This window comes from Bombina bombina, chromosome 2 (genome assembly GCF_027579735.1).
Source record: "Bombina bombina isolate aBomBom1 chromosome 2, aBomBom1.pri, whole genome shotgun sequence".
Lineage (NCBI taxonomy): Eukaryota > Metazoa > Chordata > Amphibia > Anura > Bombinatoridae > Bombina > Bombina bombina.
The window spans coordinates 1,204,937,551-1,204,953,948 of NC_069500.1; the positions used below are offsets into that span (position 1 = coordinate 1,204,937,551).

Genomic DNA, 16,398 nt, shown 5'->3' on the forward strand with positions numbered 1-16,398 from the left:
TAATAGGTATCAACTCTTTTGTATGGTTAACTAATATGTCACTGTGACCATGTGTTATATATTTACACATGTGGCATCGTTTCTTCCCACATCTAAAAGTCCCTATTTTGCTAAAAGTGTGATTATTATGAGTCTGATCTCTCGGTCCTATGATATCAGTAACTTTCCTTTTTGACATCACCACCTTACTAGGGGCTAGTTTTTGTTTGTAAGTAGGGGCTCTCTTAAACACTAATTTAGGTTGTGGTGGAAGTGTTTTCTTCAGTACAGGGTCTTTGAGAAGGATCGGCCAGTGTTTCTTAAGGACTTTATTAATGATTTTATGGTTAGAGTTGTATTGTGTAATAAACAAAGGTTGTTTATTGGCAAAGGTTTCCTTGTCTCTGTCTATTGATGTGACAGAGGATAATAATTGTTCCCTATGTAGATTCTTGGCTTTCTCATAGCCTTTTGTGACTAATTCCGCAGGGTATCCTTTTTCAATGAATCTACATTTCAGGATCTGCGATTGCTGTTTATATTGGTCAATGGTACTGCAGTTTCTTCGCAGTCTGCAAAACTGACTAAAAGGAATATTAGTTTTCCATTTTGTTAAATGGTTGCTTGAGAAATGTAGGAAATTATTACAATCCACCTTTTTGAAAAAAGTGGACGTGGATATATTCTCTTCTAGGTCCCAGGATAGAATGACATCCAGAAATTCTATGTTTTCTTTTTGTAGATTGTGGGTAAAACTAATACCCATATTGTTATCATTTAGATGGGATACAAAATCTAAGGCTTCTGACTCTAAGCCATCAAAAATAAATATCAGGTCATCTATATAGCGGCCATAGAACACCAGATTGCCCCTCCATTGCGAATTATATATGTAATGATCTTCATAACAACCCATAAAGAGGTTGGCAAAGCTAGGGGCAAATCTGGTGCCCATGGCCGTTCCCCTGATCTGTAAGTAAAAGGAATCAAGAAACTGAAAATAATTGTGTTTTAGAATAAAATTGATGAGTGAAATCAGATATTCTTTTTGGTTTAGAGGCATGTATAAATCTCTATTCAAATAGTGCAAGGTTGTATTAATCCCCAGATCATGGGATATATTCGAATAAAGTGATCCAACATCACATGTGAGCCAAAGGTACTATTGGGCACACCCCCGATCACATGACATTACGTCATGACAACATCATATGTTACACCTATTAGCCACACTACCGATCACATGACATTATGTCATGACAACACAATACACAGTCCAGAGCGTAACCAATGGGATTGCCATGCCATACAGCCGAGAGTGTAACCAATGGGATCGCAATGTCGGAACAGGCCCCCGATATAGACGTAACCCTATTGGTTAGGTATTGGAACTTATGTCAGTCTTCTCACTACAATTATATTACACATAGCGGATGATCGAGATCGGTAACTAACGATCCAATTGCTTTTTTACATATTACTATCAGGGACACATAGGCATATGAATTTGTACGATTTCAAATCTAATCACGATATATGATTAGAACTAATTATTGTTACAACTTCACAACAATGGGGAGTGTTTGGAAAGGAAGGACATGATAGGTCAATTCGGATAAAGGAAGGGGAGGATTCATTTGAATATTAGGTTACTAAGCCCTATATAAAGGGCATTTATGCATACAACATACATACAAGCCTGAGGAAACGGGGTGTTCCCCGAGAAACGCGTCGCTATTTTGTATGGTCCTTGGGGAGATAGTTTGTCATCACCCAGCTGTAATCTGTTATACCATTTGGTATTTTTATTGTGTATAATAAAAAGACTGATTTTATACTTTTACATAAGTCTGGTGTTGGTGTTACTATCCCCATAACAGTAACCTAAGGGCACCATAGCCCTCCCTCCTCCTTCCACTGCAGTATTTTGGCCGGTGTTTGACACCCAGGAGACAAGCATTCTTTATCGATTTGGGAGACACACAGCCAGCTGGTTTGCTGTTGAAAACCAGCCTGCCTCTACTGGCACAAGAGAGTGCCGCCTCGTTTGTGAGTACCCTTATTCTACTCCTTTACTGGATTTCTGGTTATATTGATCCACACATGTGGCGCCTCTGTTTCTGTTTTTTGTTTTGCATCATAGAATACATCATCCAGTTGGGTGAAGACAGAGAGCAGCCTGTTCAAGTACTGATGGACATTTGAAGAGACTCGCTGGACTTTCCAGATTGGGTTGCATATACCATCTGATTCGTATACATTTTATATTTTTATTTTACATTGTTCATTTCTCACAATTTATTATTTATGTTGGCATACTAGTGTAAAACATTGTCATTTGTATCATTGCCAGCCGTTTCCTACATTTTTTTTTTTTTCACCAATATTTTATCATTATCTACACCAGATCCTAGCGCCTCCTATAGGAGCCCAGTGATAGTATTATCACGGTGACTCCCGTTCAGTCTATCTTTACCTGGTTTAGGTTTGATAGGAGAGCTGCTCCTTCTTATTATTTATATATTTTATATTATTTTTATTTTTCACTATCTGTCAATTATTGAATACATTTTTATAACTGTTGGTTTTATATTTATTGTTATTTTTATTTTCCTTCATTTCTATCATCTTGTATTAACATGTTGTCTTCCTCAGAGAGAGCTTTAAGGAGACAAAGCACCGCACATGATGATAGCAATATAGGAATCATTGTTGACCCTGCCACCAATGCCAGTATAGAGAGTCTGTTTACTAAGTTGGAAGACCTACTCAAAAATGAGAATAGGCATTGGTGGGACCTAGACTGTTTAAAGAAATATAAAGAAAAGAAACAGATCCCTAGGGGTTTGCGGGTTTTTAAGAATTGCTCTTTTAAGAACAACCCAGATTTGCTTACTAAGTGGTATGGTATTTTGGATGAGTGTTCTTTTAAACTTATTGACCTACTCATCTCCCATAGACAGTCATTGGTAGATGAGGTAGGGTTAGAAATAGACAACATCCAGAAAGAACTAGAAGGGTTCAAGGAGCATCCTGAATACCACAAACTTAACACTCAAACGATCAAATCAGTAGATGAATATCAGACAGAAATCATAACTAATAAGAACAATAAAATTAAAAGAGATGAAGAAGACTATAGTAAAGGGGAAGTTTATACTTACAATAGAAATAAACCCAGTAAAGTTAATGATTGGACCGTGGTTCAACGTCAAAAAAACAAGAATAATCATAACCATCAGTCCCACTATAACTCCCATCGGAATAATAAACACAATCAAAAGAATCCATTCAGTCACCCACGTGAGAACTATCATGGGGATCACAATGGTAACCGTAACACTGATTCCCAGCAATACCATGAGGGTCAGGGAGTCAATCGGAATATAGAACCTCACTATACTAGATTAACCTATGCAGATAGGGACTATAGAGGCACACCACAATATCAGGAATATCACAACCCCAACTATATTCCCATCAATAATAGATTCCAAGCCCTCAGTTCCGTGCAGGAAGAGGTATTTGACCATTCGAGAGAAGTAAGACCCTCCACATCAAAGGCCTCCACCATTCCCTCCACTCCATCGGGGCCTTTTTTAGAGAATTCGAACCTCGCACCCCTATGGAGGCGACCGAATCCTACCACAAACCAAAAGAAAAGACCTTTCCCAAACGGGGAAGGCGAGGGAGAGGGAAAACCAACAAAAAAGAAAAACTCTCAAAATTAAGAAAGGGTATATTTAATCTCTCTTCCCATATACTCTCAGATGATGAGGTGAGAGTTTTGGGAAGAGGCCTTTCGTACTGTCCCCCTAACTCGCATAACATTTTTGAACTTTTTGTGGATTTAAATAAATACACACGCAAATTATCAATTCAGAGATATTTTGCAATAAAGGCTTTGAGAACACAAAATATAGAGGGCTTACCTATCCTATTAAATTCAGGTCAAACAAGAAATCCCTCTATGGTTATATCATATGATCCTAGCTCACTAATGGAGGAACTCTTTGAAGGAGTAATACACACTTCACTGGCTCCCCCCTCATCCTTTTATCCACCTAAGGAAGAAGTGTCTTATATAGACTTATATCAGCAACTAGTCTTAGAAGATTTTGAATCTATGCCAAAAAGGATTATGGGCAAAAAGAGAACTTGGCCCAACGAATCTAGAGCCCTTAAAAGTCTGATGGATGACCGAAACCTGGTCATCCGCCAGGCTGACAAGGGCGGGGGCATAGTGCTGCAGAATTATTCTGACTATGTAAAAGAAGCCTGTAGAATTCTAGAGGATACCAATTATTACACTAAACTAAAGTATGATCCAACTACAGAGTATATAAAAATTCTTAACACCTTATTGGAAAAAGGCCTTAACTCACAGATCCTAAATAAAAAAGAGAAAAGATACCTAACCCCTGACCATCCGAGTATACCTTTTTATTACCATCTACCCAAATTGCACAAGAACGAAATAGAGCCCCCTGGCAGGCCCATTATAGCTGGCATGAACAGTATCACCGACAGATTGTCAGAATATATTGACATCTACCTACAGAGGTATGTCATTACCTTACCATCCTATATTAAGGACACTAAAGACCTGCTCAATAAACTTTCTCTTGTGCAATTAGATAAAAATAAGAAGTACCTTTGGCTCACATGTGATGTTGGATCACTTTATTCGAATATATCCCATGATCTGGGGATTAATACAACCTTGCACTATTTGAATAGAGATTTATACATGCCTCTAAACCAAAAAGAATATCTGATTTCACTCATCAATTTTATTCTAAAACACAATTATTTTCAGTTTCTTGATTCCTTTTACTTACAGATCAGGGGAACGGCCATGGGCACCAGATTTGCCCCTAGCTTTGCCAACCTCTTTATGGGTTGTTATGAAGATCATTACATATATAATTCGCAATGGAGGGGCAATCTGGTGTTCTATGGCCGCTATATAGATGACCTGATATTTATTTTTGATGGCTTAGAGTCAGAAGCCTTAGATTTTGTATCCCATCTAAATGATAACAATATGGGTATTAGTTTTACCCACAATCTACAAAAAGAAAACATAGAATTTCTGGATGTCATTCTATCCTGGGACCTAGAAGAGAATATATCCACGTCCACTTTTTTCAAAAAGGTGGATTGTAATAATTTCCTACATTTCTCAAGCAACCATTTAACAAAATGGAAAACTAATATTCCTTTTAGTCAGTTTTGCAGACTGCGAAGAAACTGCAGTACCATTGACCAATATAAACAGCAATCGCAGATCCTGAAATGTAGATTCATTGAAAAAGGATACCCTGCGGAATTAGTCACAAAAGGCTATGAGAAAGCCAAGAATCTACATAGGGAACAATTATTATCCTCTGTCACATCAATAGACAGAGACAAGGAAACCTTTGCCAATAAACAACCTTTGTTTATTACACAATACAACTCTAACCATAAAATCATTAATAAAGTCCTTAAGAAACACTGGCCGATCCTTCTCAAAGACCCTGTACTGAAGAAAACACTTCCACCACAACCTAAATTAGTGTTTAAGAGAGCCCCTACTTACAAACAAAAACTAGCCCCTAGTAAGGTGGTGATGTCAAAAAGGAAAGTTACTGATATCATAGGACCGAGAGATCAGACTCATAATAATCACACTTTTAGCAAAATAGGGACTTTTAGATGTGGGAAGAAACGATGCCACATGTGTAAATATATAACACATGGTCACAGTGACATATTAGTTAACCATACAAAAGAGTTGATACCTATTAAAAACCGACTGTCCTGTGATTCCAACTATGTAATATATGCATTGTCCTGCCAATGTGGGATCCAGTATATAGGTAGGACCTGTAGAAAGGTCAGGACCAGATGGAGTGAACATCTGAGGAACATTGAATCTAGATCGCTGAAACATAGTGTCTCTAGGCATATCTGCAATAGTTATATTCCTGGTAAATGTTCATTTAAAATAACTCCATTGGAAAAAATCCCCCCTAGCAATTCGTACAATAGGTTTTCCAAATTGAGACAAAGGGAAACCTATTGGATTTATAAATTCAATAGTTTATTTCCCATTGGCCTCAACGAGGTTATAGACTCTGCAGCATTTGTGTAAATATTTTTTCTTATTTTTATTCATATTTATATGTGAGACTTTGTTATATTTAATACAGGTCTGGTTAGAGGTATGAACAAATGTATGGCTAGATGAGCAGTTTGTGAGCTGGACTTTTCGACACCCCATTGTTGTTGGTTCACATTTACAAGCATTATAACCTACATCATAGAAAATTGTTACCTATAGGGAAATTCTAATTATAGTTATTACTTTAGACTAAGCACATTCTACACAATGTATTCTAATCTTAACACTTTGACTCTTTCATATCACCTCTTCACATATATATTTTATCTATTACAGTATATTTATATACCCCCAGGGATCATAGGGGGGTAACACTATTACCTATTGATAATTATTTAAATATAATTCACTTTTGGATATAGCTTTATAACTTGATTTACACTAATATCTCCAGTACACTATCCTGTCACATCATTTCAATGGGTACTCATGTCACCTAGTACAGATAATTTCATATCACACTCATTATTTTTTTTATATTTGGAGTACCGTTTACTAGTCAGTGATTACCTACACTATTATTCTTTTTTTATCACATTAATATTTATGAGATGGTTATTAATTTTACATTATACACAACACTATTTATTAGGGCAACACATTGACCTCGGAATACCAACCACTTATTTATAGTATATCCTGTAGTTCCGGAGTCTAGTTTTATAATCCCACCAATTGATAAGAAAAATTAATTTTATTACTACACTCCTAATCTGTTTTCCATATCTATGTTGGATTGTTTCAGATTCATAATTGTCAGTCGTATTACTAGTGTAATACACTCACTAATTTATAGTATTTATATATTACTGTTGGTTAGACACCAGCGATATACTTTTGGCCAATAGCAGGATATGGGTTACGGTGGCGCTTGGCCACTGGCTCTTTATTTAGATATGGGCGTAATTATATCGCCCTTAGCAACCACAATACTATAAAGCTACACAGATTTGGGCCGTAGTGATCAGGTGATCATGCGTCATTCCGTATGGAAGTCGGAATCACGGCAACAGCAATTGGGCACACCCCCGATCACATGACATTACGTCATGACAACATCATATGTTACACCTATTAGCCACACTACCGATCACATGACATTATGTCATGACAACACAATACACAGTCCAGAGCGTAACCAATGGGATTGCCATGCCATACAGCCGAGAGTGTAACCAATGGGATCGCAATGTCGGAACAGGCCCCCGATATAGACGTAACCCTATTGGTTAGGTATTGGAACTTATGTCAGTCTTCTCACTACAATTATATTACACATAGCGGATGATCGAGATCGGTAACTAACGATCCAATTGCTTTTTTACATATTACTATCAGGGACACATAGGCATATGAATTTGTACGATTTCAAATCTAATCACGATATATGATTAGAACTAATTATTGTTACAACTTCACAACAATGGGGAGTGTTTGGAAAGGAAGGACATGATAGGTCAATTCGGATAAAGGAAGGGGAGGATTCATTTGAATATTAGGTTACTAAGCCCTATATAAAGGGCATTTATGCATACAACATACATACAAGCCTGAGGAAACGGGGTGTTCCCCGAGAAACGCGTCGCTATTTTGTATGGTCCTTGGGGAGATAGTTTGTCATCACCCAGCTGTAATCTGTTATACCATTTGGTATTTTTATTGTGTATAATAAAAAGACTGATTTTATACTTTTACATAAGTCTGGTGTTGGTGTTACTATCCCCATAACAGTAACCTAAGGGCACCATAGCCCTCCCTCCTCCTTCCACTGCAGTATTTTGGCCGGTGTTTGACACCCAGGAGACAAGCATTCTTTATCGATTTGGGAGACACACAGCCAGCTGGTTTGCTGTTGAAAACCAGCCTGCCTCTACTGGCACAAGAGAGTGCCGCCTCGTTTGTGAGTACCCTTATTCTACTCCTTTACTGGATTTCTGGTTATATTGATCCACACATGTGGCGCCTCTGTTTCTGTTTTTTGTTTTGCATCATAGAATACATCATCCAGTTGGGTGAAGACAGAGAGCAGCCTGTTCAAGTACTGATGGACATTTGAAGAGACTCGCTGGACTTTCCAGATTGGGTTGCATATACCATCTGATTCGTATACATTTTATATTTTTATTTTACATTGTTCATTTCTCACAATTTATTATTTATGTTGGCATACTAGTGTAAAACATTGTCATTTGTATCATTGCCAGCCGTTTCCTACATTTTTTTTTTCACCAATATTTTATCATTATCTACACCAGATCCTAGCACCTCCTATAGGAGCCCAGTGATAGTATTATCACGGTGACTCCCGTTCAGTCACCAGCATGTTGTATGGGTTGCTTGATTCTTGCATGCTTCAGGATGTCTTCTTTATCCTTAAAATTTAAGAATCGGACAATGATGTCTCTGGGAGGTGATTTAGGAGGTGGTTTGGCCCGGAGAGCCCTATGTGCCCTCTCCAGAGGGATATCGCTAGATGAGGGGGTATCTTTGAGAGTGCGGAATAAACTCTGTAGGTACTGTTGTTGTAGGTCAGACTGCAATTGCTGAATTGCAGTGGATGTCTGTATATGTTTTGCCTCTGAGTGCGACACTCTGGTGTCCAGGGAATTAATATCTCTCTTCAACTCATTGAAAAGGCTTCTCATCTTTTTAACAGCATTTCTAATATCCTCTTTCGATGAGAGGTGCTGCAGGTCCTCTTTAGTCACAGGTTGCAAGGCTAAGGGATCAGGTATCTGCATGATAGGAGATGGAGTGTCCCTGATGGTTTCCATGCTATCGGGCAAGTCAGAACTATGCAGTTCCACCTGCTTTAGATAACCAGTGAGAGTACGTACTGGAGTAGCTTTATCTGGCTTGGGTTGTCGTTTGCACGGCATAACTATCCAGCCAGCAAAAGGGTGCTAAAAAGTTGAGTCATGTAAAGGCCCTGTGTTGTTGTTGAAGACTCCACGTGGCTGATTATATCTCTGAGGTAACGTAAAGGTATTGGGGTAGATCAGTAAGTTCCAGTGGGGCTAGCATACAAATGTCCGTGAAAACCCACAGTATGTTTTTATGTGCGAAGGTGTTGTGCTCTTTAAATGCGACAAAAGTAACTATCACACGGGCCCTGTTGACACTTAAGGCGCACTGGGCGCGGAAGGCCTGATGGTATTTTGCCTAGGTACAGTGTCAGTTAGTGTGTAGTCCAGAGGGGGCCTGGCGGAGTGGTAATGCTGAGGGTCTCGGTATAACAGATAAGGGTATAAGCGATTCAGGTAAGATTCGTTGTAAAACCAATAGACCCTTAGTTTAAGCAGCGGTATAGATGTTCCGTTTCAGTTGGGCTGTGCGTTTAAAGGGGGTATAAAAGTAGTGGCATCACTCACCCAAACCGACAGCAGGCTTGTAGTCATCCGGCAGTTGCCACATCAAATGATCAGAGTCCGGTACATATGTGTGCGGTCTGAAGTACACCGGTAGCAACAACGAGGCAGTTGCAATTAGCCTGCAGATATATTTACCGCGCATCGACAGGGCCAGGCCTCAGGCAGAATGGCGGTCGCGCACTCCCTTCTCTCATGTTTGTAGGTTTATGTGTTAGCGCGATGCTCCCCTAAAGGTTGGAGGAATTAGGAGGGATATATGCCGATTTTAGTATGCATACTTTCCAGGGATTCAAAGAGCACACTTAAAACCCAGCCATCCGCCTGCGTGGCCAAGCTCCGCCCCCCAAAGCACATATTTTTATGTAACATGCAAAGTACCAAAAGCATAAAAATACACATGCTAATATCACATTTTACCCTTCTTTAGTTAAATACTAACATGTTATTTAATAATTTACAATAATTAAGTCATTTAGAAAGTTAACCAATTTACAAATGTTTTTCACACATTTTTCTTGGCTGTTTTTTAAAAGATTTTTTTTTATCTTTTAATATATGCAAAATGGTCAACAATAAATTCAGAAAGCTGACAGCACCCTAGGGACATTATAGTCACAGGGCTAGATCTTTCATTAGCAAGAGAAGGTAGTTGCACAAAGGTCTCTTTACTTACATTTTTTTTTTTTACGTTTTGTGTTCTGCAAATTTAAATGCACTGGAAAGACAGTAAGCAGAACTAAATTTGTATATTTGTATAACCTATTATAAATAACAGAAATGTTTGTAATTACCATACATGACAGATAGACAGACAGATGTATGTATAGGGTGACATGTTTTTGAGAGTGGGTGTGGTATTTTGCTTTAGGGTGTAGAGGGTTCTGGATCTGTAGCATGTTTTACCAAATATTTTGCTTCCATTATGATAGGAGTAAGATAAGTTTACAAACTTCAATAGTGTGTTTTTAAATATGTTTTCTGGGTATAAACATGTCTGATATCAGGAATTCAGTGTGCAAGCAATACATAATATATAGGCACATCAATATAGGCCTTCTGTAAATCACATTGCCTGTGTATATTATCTCTCCAGAGCTCTTAGTTTCCATTTCAGAAATACAACCTATGTATGATGACTTACAGCAGCAGCATAGAACTGGACTGCATAATATATAAAACAACTATTCCAGTGCCTGCACCTCTAGATTCTGAATTCCCCACTGATTATAAAGAAAAGAACTACAAACTAATTGATGAACAGCTTGCCTCTTTGTATCACTATCTCACAGTCTAGAATGATATAAAAACTTTCTATTCCAGAATCTACAATTAAAACAATATTAATTGTGTTAAGTAACAACATAAGTAATAATTAATTTCCAAACAAAATAATCAGTACAAAACATGCAAAAATGTCTTATGATAAATGTTTTCGTATTTTTTACTTAGTTTTGTAGCTGTTTTCATTTTAACTTAACGCCTTTCCTGAAACACAAGTGACACAGTATTTTGTTATAGCCCTCTGTAGAAATTAAAGGGTTAAATAACTTATATTTTTACAAACACTGTAATTTTATATCTATATATATTATTTACTACTAATGTAAACAGTTAGGTTCACTTTTGCTGATTAGAAACACAGAAAACAAAAGGGTAATTTCCCTGTGGTACAGCTGGAAGGGATCATTGTCCAGCAGATAATAGCTAGCGTCTAACAATTAGCAATACATCTTCTATGCTTTACAAACCAGAAAACTATCAGGAAAAAAGCTACAAATAGCTATCCAATCTTCAGATCAGTTCAGTGTTTTCATATTTTTGACACACAACATTTATCCTCTGTTTTTTTAAACTTTGCCAAATGTGGCAGCTTTTTATTAATGAATTAGCTTTTTTTGCATATTCAGCCATTAAAGGGATAATAAATCCAAAATGTTTATTTAATTATTCGGACAGAGCATGCAATTTTAAGCAACTTTCTAATTTACTGCTATTATCAATTTTTCTTCGTTCTTTTGCTATCTTTATTTAAAAAGCAGTAATGTAAAGCTTAAGAGGTGTTCTGTCGAAAAACTCCAAGGAAGCGAAAACTCCAAGATGACGTCACTTCCGGTGACTCCTCTATTTTCACTGTTTATTTTTGCCTCTGTCTGGGGGTCGCACCGCCGATCCTCTGGCATCCACCCCAAGGGAACCTTTTCGTGCGCTGGGTTGAAACCCGAAGCATGATATGCATATTTTACATTTCTATGTTCTTAAAGAAGATTTTTTTTTCATTATCTATATATCTATAGGAACAAAAAGATATAGGTATATACATATAAATATGTATATATATATATATATATATATATATATATTTAAAATAAAAATAACATATTCCTATAAGTGAAGAACATTGAAATGTGAAATATGTACAGTAAATATACAGTAAAACACATAAATGCATCTGTACACACATCTATACAAATGTTGTGTTTACTGCAACTTTTCTTTAACAAACTACCCTCTATGCAAGGTCTTCAGTCACGCTAATCCGATGAGAGTAAAATGCAATTGCGCTCTTGCAGTAACATTTACTTTCAACTTGTAATATTAGTGCTATTTCCGACACGTGCAAAAAGCCAAGGAAACACGATATCGCTTGCATCTAAAAGTTATTGCGCCATTTGCAATCTAGCCATTTAATGGGATATCCTAATGGAAAAATCAGGTAACATTACAGTATAAAATGTTGGCATTAATTACTGTGCCTTGCAAACTTAGGCCCTCTCTGTAAAACACCAACTGGAAACAGTCAGATCAATCCACTTTAAAGGGACACTGTACCGAAAAAAAATTTCTTCATTCTCTTGGTATCTTTATTTGAAATGCAAGAATGTAAGTTTAGATGCCGGCCCATTTTTTGTGAACAAGCTGGGTTGTCCTTGCTGATTGGTGGATAAATTCATCCACCAATAAAAAAGTGCTGTCCAGAGTACTGAAACCAAAAAAAAGCTTAGATGCCTTCTTTTTCAAATAATGATAGCAAGAGAACAAAGAAAAATTGATAATAGGAGTAAATTAGAAAGTTGCTTAAAATTGCATGCTCTTTCTGGATTACAAAAGAAAAAATTTGGGTACAGTGTCCCTTTAATTCTGATGCTTTGATTACAGTTAAAAAATACATTAACTCAAAATATATTTCTGCATAAATTAATTAAAATTAAATAACATTTAAATATATATTAATTATGTATTATTAAATAGTAGGAAACGAATGGCCCCGCCTAGAAAGTGAACCCTTTGGCTGCTAGTGGTATTGGTAGTAAACGAAACCTGCTTATCTTTTTTTTCCATTTAAACCTAAAGTTGGGGATTTTAAGTCCTGTACAAGGACTTAAAAAACTAATTATTTCAGGATTCGTGTATAAAATAGTTAGAAACAGATATTTAAGCATAACAATTATATACCTGAGGCTTGCGATAATAAGGTTTTTAAGCTTTAAATATAGCAAGTCATCAGGTGTCCATCATACAGTCAGAAATCCCAGACTTTACCTTTAACGGCTGGATTTACCAAGTCACCAATTTACAGGCTATGCTATGCTTCTATTACTATTAATAGCATGTTGGCTATATTTGTTTAATAATCAATTTGATCTGATTTGGGTTTTACAAGCTGGTTTTAAAGGTTAACTTCAAAACTGACTTGCATTTAAATAATGTCTTTATGACTTTCCGTAAAGAGATAAATATGCATGAAATTTGAAACTATTTTTGGATCTAATAAAAACGGCATTTCTGATATTTTCTTCTACATTGAATATATACTTCTCATTCTAACACATAGATAAAGTGCAAATGTTTTGTCTATATACCTCAAGAACTGTTAGCAGCTTTGGGAACATATCAAACTTAATTAATGGTCCAAAGTATGTGCTTCCAAAAAATTTATATAACAGGTGAACTAATCAATACAAAAGAATAAGGCACATAATAAAATGACGCATGACATTTAAAACAACCAAAAACACAAAAAAAATAAAACAGTGCTTCATCCCTAACACTGTGTTAAATGACAGATTAAGGCCTAGTTTCCATTGAAGACTGGAAACTGGTGGTAACACAAGAATTCTCTATAGAATTAAATGGAGATAAATGTTTTTTACCAGGTTTCCAAAATGTACCACCTCAATGGAAACTAGGCCTACGTCTTAATAGGGTATAACATTTTGATGGAGAGTCCTCAAAATCCAGCATCTGGTGACCTTTAACCTCCTTAAATACCAGTTAGTATTTAGTGTTATTGGCACTCACTATTTCAAGCCCTGAAACAAACACACACACACACACACACATATATATATTTATATGAGTCAGGAGTTAAAAGCTACTAGTCCAGATTTTAAAGTTAGTAGTCCACTCAATGTTAAATATAGGAAACCACTACTGGGCAGTAAAATGTGCAGAACCACATATGTAAGTAAGATGATATGGTGAGTTTCATTACTAACCAGTCAGGAAGTGTCTCTGAGAGAAGGTGCCTAAGGCAGCTGCCTATATTGCCCAATGAGAAACGACCCCTGCCAGACAGCTTATTAATGTGGTGCAACAACATTAGGCAAACCCTGGGTTAGAGACTATAGTGTAATCATCTTAAATGTACTCACATAAAGTTGACAAATATCACAACTATAAATTGAAATCTACATACAAGCAGTCCTCCACCATCATACGCTGTCAGTCTGCAACATCTATCAACCTGTTTACTTTTATCTATTTCTATGTGCGTGATAAGGTGACTGGGTCAAATGATGACAGCATACTTTGTGGCTGCCTTTATCATTACACAGAGGGAGCTATATGACGACATACTGACAGGGATGATGGCTCCAGTGAGATGCACATTATATGTCCTGTCACCTCTGGCACTGCACGTCTTATTACCAGTCCTCGCCAGGCTTGGTACAGGTGTAAGTGCTCATTGTCTAACGCTTTCCTTAGGTGTTTAATTGCTACTCTCAGTATAACCCTATTCTCCACCCCCACCCCTCGCTTACCGTTTCCTTGGCAGCGATGACAGGTAGAAGGATGCTTGTCCCCCTGCGGGCCTGCGACCCTCTGTCAGCTATGTCGCTGCAACTATCTTTGGATGCCATGTCGCGATAAAGTGTTTCACCCCACCGTTGCGCACTGTGTTTGCGATAGGTGACATAGCAAGCGAGAGCAGCCCCTGCAGCCCCGGACACCAGCAGCAGCACGGAACTCCGGCCCGGGGGCACGGTATTCTCAGGGGGATATGTAGAGGCTGTGCGGTGATGGTCCCCAGACCAGGGCTGATGGGGGGCTCTGAGAGCCCGTAGTATCCTGCGGAGAGCTGCCATAAGGGGAGAAATGAAGTGACAGCGAAAATAGGAGGAGGGAGGTGGGGATGGAAAGATCGCGAGAGGAAAAAGAGCAACTCTGCCAAATCCCTTGTGCCCCTGGCTAAAATAGCACACTAGTCTCGCTGAGCTGGACATGGGGAACTGTCAGCCAAATGTAAAAGATTTATAGCCAGTGACCACCACAGTATGCTCTGAAATAAACGTATGTATATAAATGTATATATATATATATATATATATATATATATATATATATATATATATATATATATATATATATATATATATATATATATAATGCTTCATATTTTAAATAAAAAAAAAACATTTATACAGTGACTGTGCTTTGTAGATTAGAGGTCACAGCACCTGGATTGCAGATGGGGTTCTAAATGTAAAAAAAATGGGGGTGAAAGCTAAGGGTGCACAAACTACATATCAGTGGCAGTGAGGGCCAGTAATACCACTCATGATAGGTTCATAATTTTCACTACTTATTTTACTATTAATAATAATAACAATAATCATGGACATATTATCATTTTATTCTTATTATTATATTCATTATCTGTGTTATCTTTATTCACTCTTTAGACAAATACAACAATAACATTAAACCCCTCTTCCCTCTATGTGCCTCTGTCCTTTTCATAGATAGGTCAAACCATACAAATAAGAGCCTGCCATACTAATTTATAGCTGGTGCCAGGTTTGAGGGGATACTGCATAACTATATCTTGATGCTTTTTTTTTTTTTTTTGCATTTGCCTGGATATATGCCTTGCCCTCACATTATAGATGATCGTAATAACATATCTATCAGTTGGTAGCTTTATAAACAAACCAATACATTTTCCAATAATTATTTTGTCTTTAAAATTCCACTACATTTTGCCTACATGCTGATATAAACATAGAAACATAGATATTGACGGCAGATAAGAGCCATAGGCCCAGCAAGTCTGCCCGACCTTACCTAACAGTATAAACTTATCTAGTTCGTAGGATAGCCCTATGCTTGTCCCATGCATTTTTAAAGTCCCCCACAGTGTTTGTTGCTACTACCTCTTGAGGAAGTTTATTCCATAAATCAATCACTCTTTCTGTAAAGAAGTGCTTCCCCTTCTTTCCCCTTCTTCTGCTCAACCATATTTACATTTAGCCACCAATCAGCAGGCACTACCCAGGTACTGAATCAAAAATGGGCTGGCTCCTATGTTTACATTCCTGCTTTTTCAAAAAAAGATAGCAAGAGACCGACATTTTTTTATAATAGGAGTAATTAGAAAATTGCTTAAAATTCCATGCTGAAAACATTTTGGTAAACATTGCTTTGTTTCTTGTGATGCTCTGCCGGCCCCCCTCCTTCCTCTATTTTTTTTTTTCTGTGGCCTCTAATCACATTGCTAGCCATATGGCTTGCTGTTTGCATGTGCTTTATCAATTTTTTTCTTGCAGCAGATCAACCAATGAAATCCATCTGTTTTATTCGTGTGCATGCATGAACATA

The 16,398-nt window shown here is 37.3% G+C and overlaps 1 protein-coding gene across 5 annotated transcripts in view; it reads right to left on the reverse strand.

Moving 5' to 3' along the window:
• Window positions 1-14,930, reverse strand: part of MICU3 (mitochondrial calcium uptake family member 3) — a 478,191-nt gene extending 463,261 nt beyond the window's left edge. For all 5 annotated transcript variants that reach the window (XR_008400732.1, XM_053703930.1, XM_053703928.1 and 2 more), the window contains exon 1: window positions 14,562-14,930. Coding sequence is in view for 4 of the 5 variants with exons in the window: in XM_053703930.1 (XP_053559905.1) it covers window positions 14,562-14,885 (324 nt within the window). In the remaining variant the exon portion in view is untranslated. The remainder of the gene's footprint in view (window positions 1-14,561) is intronic.
• Window positions 14,931-16,398: the final 1,468 nt, after the last annotated feature.